Genomic DNA, 17,515 nt, shown 5'->3' with positions numbered 1-17,515 from the left:
TAAGTTAGTGATTTGAATAGAAATGACAATAAAAATGAAATCTCAGGAGTCCAGTTACAAAAAAAAAAAATAAATAAATAAAAATAAACCCTTATTTTGGATGTAACAAGTAAAAGTGCTCAAACTTCAGGGACGATTTTGGCGTTTTACACAAAAAGAAAATAATAAATAGTTGAGAAATAATAAGCAGTAAGAATTTCATTGTTTTACTTATTTATTGTGTATAATTTGTGCTCATAGAAAATAAGCGAGAAAATTTTCATATGTTTGCAAGAATCTTGGGCACATGAAATTGTGACACGTAGCATAACCAATTACTAATTTATTAGGTATAGTTTAGTGTTAAATATGTGTAAAAATGTAATTACTTTGATTATAATATAACAATCTAACTATAATTATTTGCATTAAATTTAAATTTATGTCTTAAATTTTAACCGTTTGACCCTACATATAAAATATAACCTATATCGATCTGTTCATAAGAAAATAGGTTGAAGTTGCCACATCTACATAACATATATATAAACATATAAAAAAAGCTAAAATAAGCCATTATATAAATTAAAATCTAAAAAAATAAGATAATTACATGAATATTTTCGACTGTAATGATATAAGAAAAAATACAATGAGATTCAACAAATCACATCAAATAATTATTGAATAATTACTTAATTGAATCTTAAATGGTCAGTTTCTAGAATTCACAAAAATATGATTGAACAATTTAATCGATAAAAAACAAAATTTTGAATTCAAAACGCTGTAAACAAATTTGAAACAATTAATTAATGTAGTCTTCTAAATAGTGGAGTTCATGAAAATATAATAACAATATAAAATAACTAGTTCAAATCGCTCGCCGGTTGTTCGGAAATTGCTTGGAAAATACTTGTTTGATTTGACGCTCGATTGTAAACGAGCCGCTCTGCTCGGTTCAGCTTGTAAACGAGCCAAACATGAGCAAAGATCCGCTCGACTTGGTTCGGCTCAAATTATCATTTTTAATTAGTATATATATACATATACATATACACACACATATATAGACATGTATATACACACATAGAATAATTGTGCTAAAATAAGAACCACCTCGAGTTGTAAGAACCGTGAGAACTTTTTGATCCGGGGCGAGGTGGACCAAATTTTTTTTCATAAACTTAGATGCGTGTATTATAAAGACATTTGTAAAAAAAATTCAAAAAAAAAAAATGCCGTGTGTCTAGTTTTGAGCACCACAAGTTTGTGTTTACGGGTACCGTAAATTTTTCGGTAAGATTTACGGTACCCGTAAATACAAACTTGTGGTGCTCAAAACTACACACACGACATTTTTTTTTTTGAAATTTCTTTTACAAATGTGTTTATAATACACGCATCTACGTTTATGAAAAAAATTTTGGTCCACCTCGCCCCGTACGGTGTACTTCTCACGGTTCTTACAACTCGAGGTGATTCTCATTTTAACGGTCCCCTACACACATGTATATACACAAATATTATACATATATATACGCACGCACACATATATACACACACATTACACACACATATATACTTAAATATAAATTAAATATATAGTTTTTTTATATACCACTCTATTAGATTTTGATCCTCTATATACAAATTTACAACTATATCTATTCGTACTAGCCCAACCACGCCAATAAATAAAATTAATATCAAATCTAAAAGTTAAACCCTAAACCGATAAATGATAGGCTGCTCATCACCTCATTGTTTCATGTAATTACCTTAAGTCGATCGTCCCCTTCTCTCAACATAATTGTTCATGCAATGCAATATGATCATCACCTCGTCGGCCAAAACATAGTTATTCATAAGAAAAATATTATACCATGAAACGTGCATGTTTTTAAAGACATAAAAACTTAAGACCAAACATTGTCACTATCTCTCACAGCAAATTTAAATCGGGCGACATGGTTGTCCAAATCGCTCGACGCTCGCTCGGAATATTTACTGCTCGAAAAATGTTCGATTGATTTGAGGCTCGGTTTTAAATGAGCCGCTCAGCTCGGTTCAGTTTATAAACGAGCCAAGCACGGGTAAAGGTCCGCTCGGCTCGACTCGTAAACAACCCTAGATATAATGAAGTTTATTTAAAAGAATGATAAGCAACGTCTAGGGGTGCTCACAAGACGATTCGGGGAAAGCTCGGGCTCGGTTCGATTATAAACTGGGCCAACTCAGATTTGAAATTGAGCTGAAAATCTAGGCTCAAACTCGGTTTGGTTTTTAACCGAGCTGGCTCGGCTCGAATTGGTTTGGTTCGAATTTAAAAAGAAAATTTAATAAATGGCTTTCAAAATTCAATAGTCTAAATATTATTCAACAAGTTAAAACAACATATTCGAAATAGGGGCAATTTCATATATATATATATATACCTCTACAAACTTGCAAAATATCATAGATATATATATACACCCTTACAAAATTATAAATATCATATATACCCTTACAGAGTAGTTGAAATATCGTATACACCCGATTCATTAAAAACAATTTAATAAATGACAATTTTACCCTTGTTTTTCTAAAACTTTTAGATCTCATATATCCTTTAACTTCAAATATAATATTTACTCATTTCTAGCTTAATTTACTAAGCTTAAATATTATACATGAAGAATACTGTTGTTTATGAAAAAAAAAAAGTGGGTAAAAATGAATTTAAGCTTAAAATATGTTATATAAAAATATGAAGTTAAAATCTGGGCATATATGAAAACTTGAAGTTGAAAAAATAAGGGTGAAATTATTATTTATTAGGTTGTTTTTAATGAATTTGGTGTATTTAATATTTTAACTATTTTGTAAGGGCATATATGATATTTTTAGTTTTGGTTGAGTATGTATAAAAATTTTCAAGTTTGTAAGGGTATATATTAAATTAATCTAATCCTTCAAAATAAGTTAAATCTAATACGTTATAAGCCAAAATCATGTTCACCCAAACACAAAACATGTTTCAAATTTCAACTAAATACAATAAAGTTTTTTAGCAGTATCAACCCCCTAAATATGTTGTAGATACCCGATTGCACTCATAAATACATACAAATAATAATCAAATTGTAATATATTATATGTATATAAGAATAAAATATATTAAAAGTAAATTAATCCGAGCTCATATGAGCCGAGCTATGGAGCGAGCCAATCTGGTTCGTTATGAGCCGAGCCGAGTTAGGCTCGCTTTCTAACTGAGTTGAGCCGGCTTAGCTTAGTTTCAAAACGATCCATATCAAGCGAGCTTTTTTCGATCTAAATCTAAACAAGGTCCGAGTTACAAACTTTTTGGACATTCCTAGTGCCAACATCAGAAATTATCCATAATTAATTTCATATTAAATTAATTTAGCTAATAATATAATTACTATTATAATTAAATTCATATTAAATATCTAAACATATATTCTTTTAATACGAGAGTATCACATTATTTAATATGAGAGAGAAATGAAAAAAAAATATTATTTAATATTTTTATCTAATACGCGAGAGAGGTGAGATAACAGTAGTGAGGAGATATCAGAGAGAGAGTGACATGTATCCTCAAAGTTTTTTATTTATTTATAATAAAGTATACACACACACACACACACACATATATATATATATAGGTAGAAGATCTTGTACATTAATTTAAAAGTGTGAGAAGTATGATAAATATTGTGGAGATGACATGTGTCCTCAATCTAAATTAATTCAAAAGGGTAAACAAGTAATTTTCTTATTGACTTAATTAATTGTTAACCTTCCATAACCGTCACCCTTAATTATAGGAATACGAATTAAGAATTAATCTACGAATTTATGTCATCTCGTTCAGAACAGTATAGTGTTATATATATTTATATAGTGTTATATTGTATTACATAGTGTTATATGGTGTTATATGGTGTTTTTAGTGTTATATAGTATTATATGATGGATGTATAGTGTTATATGGTGTGATATGGTATTATATGGTGTTATATAGTGTTATTTAGAGTTATATAGTGTTACAGTGATATATTTGTCGATATATTTGTCTGATAGCATGTCTATGATAGATGTAAAGTTTTATATATTGTTATATAGTGTTTTATAGTGTTACATAGTGTTATATGGTGTTATAGGTGTTACCTAGTGTTAGACGGTGTTATATAGTGTTATATAGTGTTACATGATGGATGTATAGTGTTATATATTTCTTGTAACAGTTACATATTTCTGGAATTTTTTAGAATGTCCGAATTTTAAAATAAGTTTAAAATTGAATCGCAAGAATTTAGGAGTGAATCGCTAGAATTTAGGAGAGGTTACCTAATTTGAAACATACACAAAGACACTATTACCCCTACAATTTTCAACTCAGTCCAAATAATTAAATCACAATTTATAATTTGGTCCCTATTGATCTCAACCATTAGATCAAAGATTTAATGGTTTAAACCACTTCTCACACTTTTGAATTAATGTACACTATCCCTACCCTATATATATATATATATATATATATATATATATATATATAGGGCAAGGATCATTTCAGAACCATAAATATTTACAGAACTCGCATAACTCCTAATAAACAATCTTTTTATTTATATATTTTTATGTTTAGGATAATTTTATCATTTATTATGTGTATTTTTACGATTACATATATGTTAAGAGTAATTTTATCATTTTTTATATGTAATTTTATAATTACACATAAGTAAACTAGTTTTTTTTACATATATATAATTAATTATGACACATATATATAATTTTGGCAAATAAACATATGTAAACTACTATTAACATATATGTAATAAAAGAAATACATATAACAGATGATAAAAAGATCCTAAATACAAAAACTTATATATAAAGTGATTGTTTATTAGGAGTTTTGAAAGTTCTGTAGTTATTTAGAGTTCTGAAATGAACTCAATCCTATATATATATATATATATATATATATATATATATATATATAGGTAAAGGATCCTGTAAATAGTGGCTAAAGTGTAAGAAGTGTAAGAAATAATCTGGTGTTGACATGTGTCCATCAATTATATTAATGAATAAGGGTAATAATGTAATTTACTCCTAATAGTAGTTAAAGTCAATTAAAGGAAATTAGATCATGTGTTAACTACTTTAGGAGAAATTTTAGGAAACATATTATTTCTTACGATTCTTTCTCCCTCATCCCCACCAATACCATAGCCCCCAAGATGAAACAATCTGCCTCTTTTTAGACTCCGGTCACCGAAGTAAAGTCCGACGACCTTCTCCGGCCGTATTTCCGGCAAGCCCACACCCACAAAAGCCCCTCCGTTCTCTCCGGTGAAACACCTTCTCACCACCATGACACACCGTAACACCCTTTCTGTTCTTATCTTTTCGACACAACCCCACAACATCTTTCACAAAAACCTTATACAATGTTTCTTGGATTCCAGATAAAACACCATGACTTGAATCATAGTCATGGTGTTTTAAAATCTGGGAATGTTTTGTATTGATAAAACACCATGACTTGAATCATAGATGTTTAAAACACCACGCCATGAACAATGTCTCCAGATAAAACACCATGACTTGAATCATAGTCATGGTGTTTTAAAATCTGGGAATGTTTTTGTATTGATAAAACACCACGCCATGAACAATGTCTCCAGATAAAACACCATGACTTCAATCATAGATGTTTAAAACACCACGCCATGAACAATGTCTCCAGATAAAACACCATGACTTGAATCATAGTCATGGTGTTTTAAAACCTGGGAATGTTTTGTATTGATAAAACACCATGACTTGAATCATAGATGTTTAAAACACCACGCCGTGAACAATGTATCCAGATAAAACACCATGACTTGAATCATAGATGTTTAAAACACCACGCCATGAACAATGTCTCCAGATAAAACACCATGACTTGAATCATAGTCAATTTTATCCAGTTGTTTTAAAACACCACGCCATGAATCTGATTACAGTTCTCTTTATGATAATGTATGACGAATATGCAACCAAAGGCCTCCTACAATTAAGGTGAATCATTAATTCCTATATTTAAGGAAAAAGGAGTGAATGTAGGAGTTTTTGTTCGTGTATGATATGGTTACCATATTTCAAACATTGAAAAAGACACTATTGCTCTTCAATTTTACATAAGGTCCCTCTAATTAAAACACAATTTACATTTTTATACCCTATTGATCTCAACCATTAGATCAAATATCCAATGGTTTAAAACACTTCTTACCCTTCTTACATTTTAGACACTTTTTACCATATCCCTACCATATATATATATATATATATATATAGTTAGATTCATTTGTGAACAACCCATTGATTGTGAACACCAGTGAACTAATCATAACCCTTGATTATGGATACACAAGTGTAAATCAATGTCCAAGATTTGATGATATGGTGTATTTTATTATTTGATGATGTAAATCAATGGACAGGATTTGTTCACTCATTCACAAATACAATATTGTTCCCTCTAGAACCACACCATATATATATATATATATATATATATACATATATATCCATATAGGGCTCGTTTCAAATGAGAACCATCACGAGTTGTGAGAACCGTGAGAACTTTTCTTCCCATGCGAGTTGGGCCAAATTTTTTTTGCACAAACGTAGATGGAAATATTATAAACACATCTGTAAAGAAAATAAAAAAATTTGTCGAGTCGTTAGTTTTGACTGATGCAAGGTTTTTTTACGTGCTGGTGTAAATTTTGTATGAAAATAAAATTTTTCTACGCCTAATGTAAATGTGGGTATGCGGCATTTTTTTTTATTTTTTTTTGCTGAAAGAAGTGATTTTTTTATGACTTTTGGGCAAAAAAAATCGGAAAAACTTTTTGGATGGCCTAGTTCTCACGGTTCTCACAAATCAAGGTGGTTCTCATTTTAACCCATTCATATATGTGTGTGTGTGTGCGCGCGCGCGCACGAGGTTAAGTTATAAGGTGTGATTTGTATAAATAGTATAAGAAGTGACGTGAACTTTTAGATTTAAATAATTTATAGATTGCTAGAGTTTGAATATGATCTTTTAGTAATCTTCACTCTGTTATTTATGAGTGTTTTTTTTTTGGATAATAAGGCTCTGCTACTGTTTAATGTTGATTATAGTGTGTTTGAAGTTTTTATGTACTGTGAGTTTTGGATGTGTCAAAATATATATATATAAAGCTAGATTTTGTATACCGCATTCTTATGGCTTTTCATATTTTTTAGAAATTTTGGACCATGTGACCAACTCCTGGTCTCTCTCTCTCTCACACACAGATATATATATATATAGGGAGAAGATCATGCGAGAACCACCTCTTATTGCGAGAACCGCGAGAACCAATGTGAACACAACAAAAAATGCCTAAAAATAGCTAAAAATCACACAATTTTTTTTTAATATTTTTTATATAAAAATCGCTACTTTTCGAAAAAAAAATTTTGGCCACTAAAAGTAGCGATTTGAGCATAAAAATATTAAAAAAAAAATTAAGATTTTTTTTTTATTTTTTTAGATTTTTTTAGATTTTTTTAGGTTTTTTGTGGGTTTAGTTTTTAGCATTTTAGCTTTGGGGGGGGGGGAGGGGGGTTTAGTTTTTTTTTTTTTTTTGGGGGGGGGGGTTAGGTTTTTTGGGGGTTTTAGTTTTTAGCATTTAGCTTGGGGGGGGTTAGGTTTTTTTTTGGGGTGGGTGGGGGGTGGAGGGGGTTTAGGTTTTTTTTGGGGGGGGGTTAGTTTTTTTTAGGTTTTTTTTAGCTATTTTAGGTTGTGTTCACATTGGTTCTCGCGGTTCTCACAATAAGGGTGGTTCTCGCATGAGCCCCTCCCTATATATATATATATATATATATATATATATATATATATGCAGTTAATGCGGTAAAATATCCAATATCGGTCAAGGACCGATATTTGTGATATAGGATATCTCAGTAAGATATAGGCAATTATAATAATGCAGAATTAATATACATAGCAATTTAACACTAATAATTCCATGATATATCGGTCAATATCGCCGATAATATCGGTACTGATATTTGACATTGATTTTTTCCTAGGGGTTGATATAATTGATATATCACCGATATTAACTGCACACACACACACACACACACACACATATATATATATATATATATATATATATATATATATATATATATATATATATATATATATATATATATATATATATATATATATATATATATATATATATATATATCGGACAAAGATCCGTTAGGAACCACCCTTTATTGCGAGAACCGCGAAAACCAATGTGAACACAACCAAAATGCGTGATTATTGTGTTTCAACATGCGTGATTTTGGATTTTTGAGTTATAACGTATGTGATTTTAAAATGAACCTGCGTAATTACCTGTCGTACGTGAAGTACGTTAAGCCATAATGTACGTTAGCCTTCCTCTATATATATATACACACACACAACATAAGAAAAAGCTTCTAATTCAATAATAAACTAGTTTAATTTCCGCCCGCGCGTTGCGGCGGGGACCAAATGACTGCAAAACGCGTATCAGTAACGGCAAGCAGATACGGAATATCAAAACATAAATAAAAATGTCGTGAAAGGATAGTCAATCCGTAAAAAAAAAGCGGTTTTAAATAACCTAATATATAATAATAATAATAGGACCCACACGTCCTACACGTTGGAAATTCGGTTGTTTTCAATTCAGTTATAGTTATTATGGTGCTAACACGTTAAAATATGGATGAGCTCGGTACCGATAACTGCACCGAAAGTACCGATCCGAAAAATCATCGAAATTAGGTACCGGCACCGAAAATGCTCGGTACAATACGGTATGGTATGGTATTTGAAGGTAAAAATTAATAAATATAAGTACGGTGCTAGACCGGTGTCGAACCGAATGTAACGATTCTGAAAACGCCAAAAGGTGGGTACCAAATTGGTACCGAAAATGATTTGGTATAGTAAATTTGGAACCGATACGATACCGGTTTGATTACAGGATTTGATACGATTTGCTCATCAATAATCTAAATATCCAAGTTTATTTTACATGCTACAATTCATTCATTACGTAAAAACACAAAAAATAAAGCAAAATAAGTTGTCGTGTATATAAAACCTCATTCAAACGAAACACAGTTTACTTACTGTGTTTAAACTGTGCAATTATTTACATTGCTACGTTGCTACAGGATTTGATGAGTTCGGTACCAACCGGTACCAAAAATACCGTTACCGAAATCCTCAAAAGTGGGTACCGGTACCGAATATACCTGGTACTGTACGGCTTGATACGCTTGGTACTAGTACGACACCATTATTTGAGTGTAAAACTCGATGAATACCGGTGCTGAACAGTTTTCGAATTACACTCATTGGTAAATTTGATAATGGTACCGGTACCCGATACTATTCATTTATTTCTATTTTTTTACTGTTAATTCATTTATGTTTTTAATATTTATTATTTATTACTGTTCATTTGGTTGGTTTTTTAATATAAGGATAATGTTAGTAAAAAACTTAATAGATAAGTTGTATAAATACCAATGAGGTGGTGGTTAATTAGCAAAGGTAAAACCTTTAAGCACTTTAGTTTGGAAGAGGAAGATTTGAGGTTAAAGTCTCATAGAAGACATAAATTAAAATAAATTTTCCGTTAGAAAAAAAAAAGATAACTTGTATAAATGGCTTTATTAATCATTTTCTTTTTGTTAAGTTGTTAAACGATAAATTTATAAAAGTAACTTTATGTTTTCTTGGCTTTCACAAAAAGATAATAGATAAATTTATAAAAGTAACTTTATGTTTTCTAGGCTTTCCCAAAAATATAATATATAATACTTTCTTTTAAGTTACAGTCAAACTGTAGTTATTATCCTGCATTATATTTTTTTTGGTCAATAGTAATTAAATATTTATTAGTAACTTTTATATTAGTAGCATCCTATAATTATATTATATGGGTGGGTTGGTGTAAATACCCTCTGTACATGTTTTAATTTGTTGCCCTTTGCCCACTTGGGTCGGGGGTGTCTCTGGTTATATGGCCTTTTGCCCGTTTGGGTCGAAGGTGTTTTTAATGAAGTTTATTTTTTTAAGAAAAAAAGTAACTTTTATATTAAAATACTTATACATGGAATAAGTATAATGTTTAATCTAAAAGGTTGTTTTCAATAAATACTTATTAATAAATGCTAATTAAACAAAAAAAAATTGAATCATTTTTTGTTTACGAGCAAGCAAGATCCAATTAATTTCTGTTACATTACTAAATTGGTCTCTCACAACTTTCATAAACGCAACTTGGAAATGCGTAAAAAAACAAAGAAAAAAATCATTCAAATTATTAGATTCAAATTTATAGATGTGTAATATTCAGTTGTCTTGATATTAGTTTTTTAAGTTTTACTTTTAAATCTCTTATACTCTAAATAATATGTATTTTTAATTTATTTGGTTTTTATTTAATTTGATTTTTCTCTAATAACACTATATATTAAGTGATGGTAGCATACTGATATTGTAACGAATCGAATCGATATCGACCAAATTTCTGTTGTAAAGCAACAAAATATGCATTTTAGTATTTTGATATTCTTTTTTATAAACAACAAAATATACATAGTGTAATTTTATAATCAATTATATCATTTATATGATTTCTTAAATACATTAAATTTTAAGCTGAGATTGATAAATTCAGCTAATTACAAAATAAATATAAGTTCATTTTTAACTTTGGATCATCATTTATTACTTAACGGTTATAAATGCATATCATCATTAATTTTAATCTTTACACAAAGATTATTTATATCACATACAAGCAAACAAATATCTATATTTAAGAGCCATTCCCTCTCTAGCTTTCTCACTATCTCTCTCTCTAGAGTTGTCGAGCATGGAAGCTTCGAAGAAGATTCCTGAGACTGGATCAGAAGAATCAAAATCAATCATCGACTTGACTCAATCAGATAACCAAGACGTTAAATCATTGGAGAAAAGGTGTGTGGATTTTTATCATTTGTTCATGTGTTTATAATCTTAAATGTGTGAAATTTTATACCATTTTAAATAATAAAAATTGCGGCCGCCATTTGAGTTTTTTTACGATTTAAGTTTAGCCCTCGAAATTAGGGTTTTCTTTTTTTTTTCTTTTTTTTTTTTTTTTTGCAATTTATCATTTTAATTTAACATTTTCTATTTTTATCGTCATAGTTGCGCTGAAGTGCATAGCAATGGGGGAGAAGCAACCAATGGCGAAGAGAGTCCTTTGGATGATGAAACTAAAGGTCATCAAGAAGTTGATGAAGTTATAACTGTAGGTGGTGTTGTTGTGTCTGATAAAAGTGAGGTGGTGGCCACTGGAGAAGATGGTGGTGATGTCATGGAAAAAAGTAAGAAAAGGGCACAATGTAGTGGGGATGAAGGTGGTGTTGTTGGTGGTGAACCACCGGAGAAGAAACATAATTTTAAGTTCAGGTTGTTTGGGGTTGATATTACTTGTTACAAATATGACCCTGGTCCAAAAAATGGTGAAGGAAGTAGTGGTGGGACTGGTGTCACTTTAGATGGTGGTGTTGAAGTGACTGGAGGTGATGGTGGCAGTGTTGCTGGTGGTGGTGGTGGTGGCGACGGCGGCAGTGATGCTGTTGGTGGTGGTGGTGATGGGGGTGGTGGTGGCAGTGATGCTGTTGATGGTGAACCACCAGTCCAGCAGCCATAGTGTCTTGATTCCGGCTGCTTGAATAATGTGTTGTTTAGGGTTTTGATAAATTTTAGATGTGACATTTTTACATGTTATGTTTTAAAATGACCCTATATGTTATGTGTTTTGGTTCCAATAATGAATAAAACAGTCTTATGAAGTTTTTATTTTATTATCTTTTTCATGAAAGAAACATTGATGATACATGAAGTTTTATTGAAGTTAATAAGAAAACGAACCATAATGGAACTAAATAAACGAGAATTTATTGTTTATTCCTTTGCATTTGTAGTGAGATCCATTAAGTTTGAAACAACTCATTTCATTGTATGTGTAGTATATACAAATGTAATGTAAGTAATGGGTTAAATTCGTGATTCGCGGGAGGGCGGTTTTGACAACTTGTACATTGGTATTTAATAAAATTAACACTGAAAGGACGTTAAAAATATATAAGCTACACGGTTAACTAAACACGGCTAAGGTAAAAAAGTTAGCTTCTAATATAATAAGTTAAAAAAAAAGAATTAAACAAATAAAAAAGATAAAAGAAAAATATTGGTTAAAAAAGAAGAAAATAACGTATTAAGCTTCAAGGGCCGTAAGAATGTAAGATAAATCTATTAAATTTCAGGGATATAAACATAAATTGGCTAAAGAAAAATAACTAATAAATTTCAGGAGCCGTACGATAACTCTAATAGAGTTCAGGAGTAGAAACACAAAATTTGTTAAAGAAATAAAACTCAAGTATAGTGTAAGAGTTTCAAGTATAAATAATTAAAATATATGGGAGAACTCTTAATTGTTATATATAATTAAATTATTTGCAAAACCCTACTAATGTATTTGGAAAAGCCCACCAAGACCCGGAAGTGTCACACAAATGGAACAAAAGACTATAGATGACTTGTTATAACCAATGTGGGTGTAGCAAAACCAACCTACGAACACATGGATTAGAAGGCCCAAAAAAGACTTGTTATGACCAATATGGACTTGTTATGACCAATATGGTTGGTATAGCCAAAAAAAAACTACCAACACATGGCAAGGTCCACCAAGGCTCAAGAGTGCAGTTTAATCATATGCATGGATCAGAAGGTCCAAAATGACTAATATTACCGAATGTAGGTTTTTGTAACCAAAACAACCCACAACACAATGTAGGGCACACATAGACCTAATAGTGTAAATTAAACACACACGTGTGGATCAAAAGGCAAAAAATCATTTGGTATGACCCAACGTGGGTTTGTGTAGCCAACCAACAAACACATGACAAGACCCATCAAGACCTAATAGAGTACATTAACATCATCATTCAGATCATTATGTTGTCTTATGTCTACATGAAAGATACTAGGTTATAAGGAAAACCCGTATCAAATATCACTAATGCGCATTAGGCATAATATCTTAGGCAAATCTCACGTTCTTGTGTTCTATTCTATCCACATGAAAGATATTGGCCCATAAGAAACACCCACCTAAAATATCATTAACACATTTTAGGGGCAATGATTGTGGATGAGAGGAGAACTCCGTAGTTAAGAGGGCTTCGGTTGTAATAATACTCGGATGGGTGCCCACCTTGGAAGTTCCTACTCGGGCAACAAAAAAAAAAACCATTAAGCTACTTGTGGGAAAACGGGAAATAATTATGCAACAAGTAGTCGGATGACGAATAATGACACCATCATCGTCGTAGTCATTAGTAGCAACATCATCATCATCTTCATCGGCGTTGGCATCATCGTCATCAGTGTCATCATTACCACAATCATCATCATCATTGATAGCATTGCCACAATTATCATCATCATCATCAGCATCATCATCATCACAATCACGACCACGATCATCATCCTCCTCATCATTATTTTTAAATTTCCAACGGCATATTCGTCGGTAACTTTAGGTCAAAAAGGAATAATTGCCGGCTTAATCTCTCACATTCATTTTTCTCCCCTTCCTTCCATTCTCCGTGCGGGGATTCAGACTCCCGACCACAACACATCCATCGTCGCACTTCTACCCCTTCTCTCAGTCACCATTGTGGCACCATCATCCTCGCTCGCTCACCATCATTGTTTGAGACCAAGGCAACCACACCGGGATACTACCACCACAATTGTATGTCTCTTCTTTGACAAGAACCATAATTCCAGTGAGTAGAAACATCTTTGTTCTAATTTATGAAAGCATTGTTTAATATATATGTGTATGTGTGCGTGAGTGTGTCTGCGCACACGCACTCATGCAGTTACTTTTCTTTTAAATTATTGTGTGTATTTAATAAACTTGACAAGCTAAATTTTAGAATCAAAGTGTTGAATTGCAATTAAGCTTACTTTGTCCAATTGTTAAATAAGGTTAAACTTGGTTTTGGCTAATGTGATATTTTTAGTATTGGATTAAGCCAAATTTTGTTTGAAATTGGCTTGATTCCAACTTGGATTCTGTTAATCTATGGATTTGGATATGGTTATACATTTAGACTATGTTCAATTGTAGATAGGTATCGACTTGGAATTTGGAAATTAGCATTTCTTTTACATTCGTTTGAGTATGTATTGGTTCGCTTATGTGTCGATTTTGATTATTTATTTATTAATTATGTGTTGGTTTGATTATCTATTGGCACGGTGTATATGTAATTGATGATATGAATGGCTTTCTTAGTTCTTTTTAGAGATGATGACATGCAACAGTTGTAGGGTATAAATTGGATCGGTAGCACCGGTGAGAGTACTCCTTCCTCTAGTGCACGTGTGTGTGTGGGGGGTGGGGGGTTGTAACATCCCAAATTTCCAAATTTATATTTAAATTAAACTTAATTGTTGAAATACTGTAAAAGTTGAATGATGATGATATTATCTAAATGTTGCAAAACAATGAACATGTAATTCCCGAGCCTACTAGGTTCGTTGAGGTGTAATAAACAATTTGATGAGTTGCATTTATGAGAGAACATAACTCAATATTGAGATATGACTTAAAAGGAGTTATTTAGTGAGAATATAGAATCGTTATTTTTATCGGGTCCGGGTTAACATAGTACGACCACCATACTACGAGTACAGCAAACTCCAAGTATAAAAGGATGATTATTCCCTATTCTCTTATACGTGTTTTTAGAGTCCGAAACAAGAGGGGGAGCTAGAGAGAATCAATAAAAGGTTCGTGGTGATCAGTGGTGGCTGACAGTGGTAGTTCACGGTGTCTAGAGGCGGATTTTCAAACGAGAAACCATTCCTAAACACGATGATCATCATGAAATGTGAATAGTGTTTCCTAGAGGTTCTAGTAGTGTTTTTGTGCGATCTAAAACCAGAGAAGCATTCGCGGCAGAAAAATTAATACAATGTCATAATTAATTCTCGTTAGATATTGTTCTCATGATGTTCAGATGATTATACGCATACATGAACCTTACACACGAGAAGCTATAACCATTATTCTGATGTTTTGAGAATAAATATAATTTAGGGTTATTATTAGTATTGATTGCATGGTATCATCATATATGTATATTATATGTATATATATTGAGTCATGATTTGAATTATGATAGTTGATTAATGGTTATTGATAAATATTATTTGACACAAATGTAACATTGAGAGTTATGGTAAATAATTAATGAGATAAGTGGATTTCCTGATGAGATGACTAAACTCCAAAGTAGAGATTATTATGAAATTTGGTATATCATAGATTGAATACATGAACGGCTAAACTAGATCAGAGAACTAGGAATTCAGTCGTAAAAGATGTCTAAGAGTTCTTTCGTATAATAAAGATTAGAAGTCAACGGGTTAGTGGAGCGATTCAAAGCTCTCACAAATCCTACCAATAAAGGTAAGTATATCTTACATATTTAATATAAGTATATAAGTCAAATTAAGTTGATCATGCGATTCATGAACTAAAGATTAGTAGTTATTCAATTGGTGTTTTGGTTGTGTTATGAAATCATAAATATGCAAGTATTATATGGCTAGGAGGATAACTAGTATATTTTATGCATTTACTAGTTATTAAAATTTGGTAGAGTAATTTTTTTGCAAGTTGATATCTCAAACAAAAGAGGATTAATATCATTGCAAATATTATGGATTTATTATTGACCCAATATGAGTTTCTATCCAAGATTTGTTGTGATGCAATATTGTCAAGGGATTGAGGTATGAACGTTTCAAATTTTATAATTACTAATGATCAGGAAATTAGATTCCTGATTAATCTCATGATTAAACTTATTGATCATTCAGTTAAGATGTTATCATTGAGAATTTAAGAGTTTACGTGTTGAACGGGATTTCAAGTTTTTATTAACAATCTAACTTCGGGTACAAGTGTTGTAGGCGACGTAGGCTACACCAGGATTGTTGTAGCTTATGATAGGTTCATTTTAATTTCAGATATTTAATGATTCAAGTTCAATATGATTTTTACATTATATACTTTTAATAATATTGTTCTTCTGAGAGTTTTTGCTAGTTTGATTCTATATGTGTAACTTCTTTAACTAACTAATATTTTTCCTAAACATGCTAACTATTTGTGTTGAATATGATTTAGGTAAGGTTTGGGTATAAAATGGTGACTAAAGATCAAGTTCTCGGGCAATACACAAACAACACATCACAATATTAGGCTACCTATTTTGGAAAAATGCTAAAGATTTTTTTTGATATTAAAGGTTTATGAACTAGCCATACTAGTTTTAATGATTTACTAAGTAAAGAGGGACGAAATTTTAAATAGCAGAAATTTTTTAGGACCTATTATTTTCGCAATTAAAATATGATTTCTAAGTCATTATGAATTTAGGATGTTACAAGTTGCTATCATAGCCATGGTTTAAGGGATTTGAGTATGAGTGAACATGTTTCGACTTAAACCTTAGACTCTTGATATTAGATGTGTGTTTGGTCCGAGGCTTGATCAAAACTTGAATGGTACGCAAGATTATTACTAGGTCTACTAATTATGATTATGATGCAGAAAGGCCGATGATTACTAGCCTCACTCAAAAAAGAAACATATCAAAATGTGATTCATAAGTAAGGATTAACCAGACACATGAGGTATGCAACTACATTGAAAGAGTTGTATATATGATGCCTATGTAATGTTAATAAGTAGATACTATAACTACATGAAGGTTATAAATGGATAGCGAGCCCTCAAGTTGTTAGCATATTGAGAAGTATGCTTAATGATGATATGTGAACTGAAACTCGTTCACTTAGGACATGATATGGTAATGATAAAATACCAGTGTAGAGTGTGTGGACTACACACTTGGTCGGTGTAGTAGTTAACATACGTTACTAAGATATTCCTAGAATTATCATATCCATGTCCGAGGCAATGAGGACTATGTGAACATGGTAGAGTATGTGATAGCAACCTTGTATGCTAAAGATGAATAAGGTAAGACACTTAATTGTAAAACCGTCGTTGAAGTAAAGATGAAATTCTCAAACAGGATTGGTATGTGACATATGATTATTAAAAGTCACATAGCATATGTGAGTATGGATTATGTGGCATATGAATTAAATTCTAAACTGATAAACCACAATAGTGTAGGATTCTAACTGACTTAACCACCTGTGATAGTGGGGGATTCTAAAGTATTTAACTACTTGTAATCCTAAAGGATTCTAAATGAGTTAACCACTTGAAATAGCGGGGGATTCTAAAAGATTTAACTACTTGTAATAGTG

The 17,515-nt window shown here is 31.3% G+C and overlaps 1 protein-coding gene across 1 annotated transcript; it reads left to right on the top strand.

Annotated features, from left to right (window-relative positions):
* Positions 1-10,967: 10,967 nt before the first annotated feature.
* On the top strand, positions 10,968-11,792 carry LOC110927214 (uncharacterized PE-PGRS family protein PE_PGRS46-like). The gene is made up of 2 exons (XM_022170857.1): positions 10,968-11,071; positions 11,285-11,792. Exons 1-2 carry the CDS (start codon positions 10,968-10,970, stop codon positions 11,790-11,792), a joined length of 612 nt encoding a protein of 203 aa, XP_022026549.1.
* The last annotated feature ends 5,723 nt before the right edge of the window (positions 11,793-17,515 follow it).

The sequence above is a fragment of the Helianthus annuus genome, chromosome 1 (genome assembly GCF_002127325.2).
Source record: "Helianthus annuus cultivar XRQ/B chromosome 1, HanXRQr2.0-SUNRISE, whole genome shotgun sequence".
In the NCBI taxonomy this organism is placed as follows: Eukaryota; Viridiplantae; Streptophyta; class Magnoliopsida; order Asterales; family Asteraceae; genus Helianthus; species Helianthus annuus.
The sequence above is the reverse complement of the archived record's forward strand: the minus strand, read 5'-3'. Positions and strand labels throughout refer to the sequence as shown.

What these genes read in the sequence shown, in the direction of transcription:
- LOC110927214 (XM_022170857.1), top strand. Translation starts at nt 10,968, where the DNA reads ATGGAAGCTTCGAAGAAGATTCCTGAGACTGGATCAGAAGAATCAAAA. An exon ending in GTTAAATCATTGGAGAAAAG is followed by an intron (nt 11,072 to 11,284) that starts GTGTGTGGATTT and finishes TTATCGTCATAG; the next exon opens with TTGCGCTGAAGTGCATAGCA.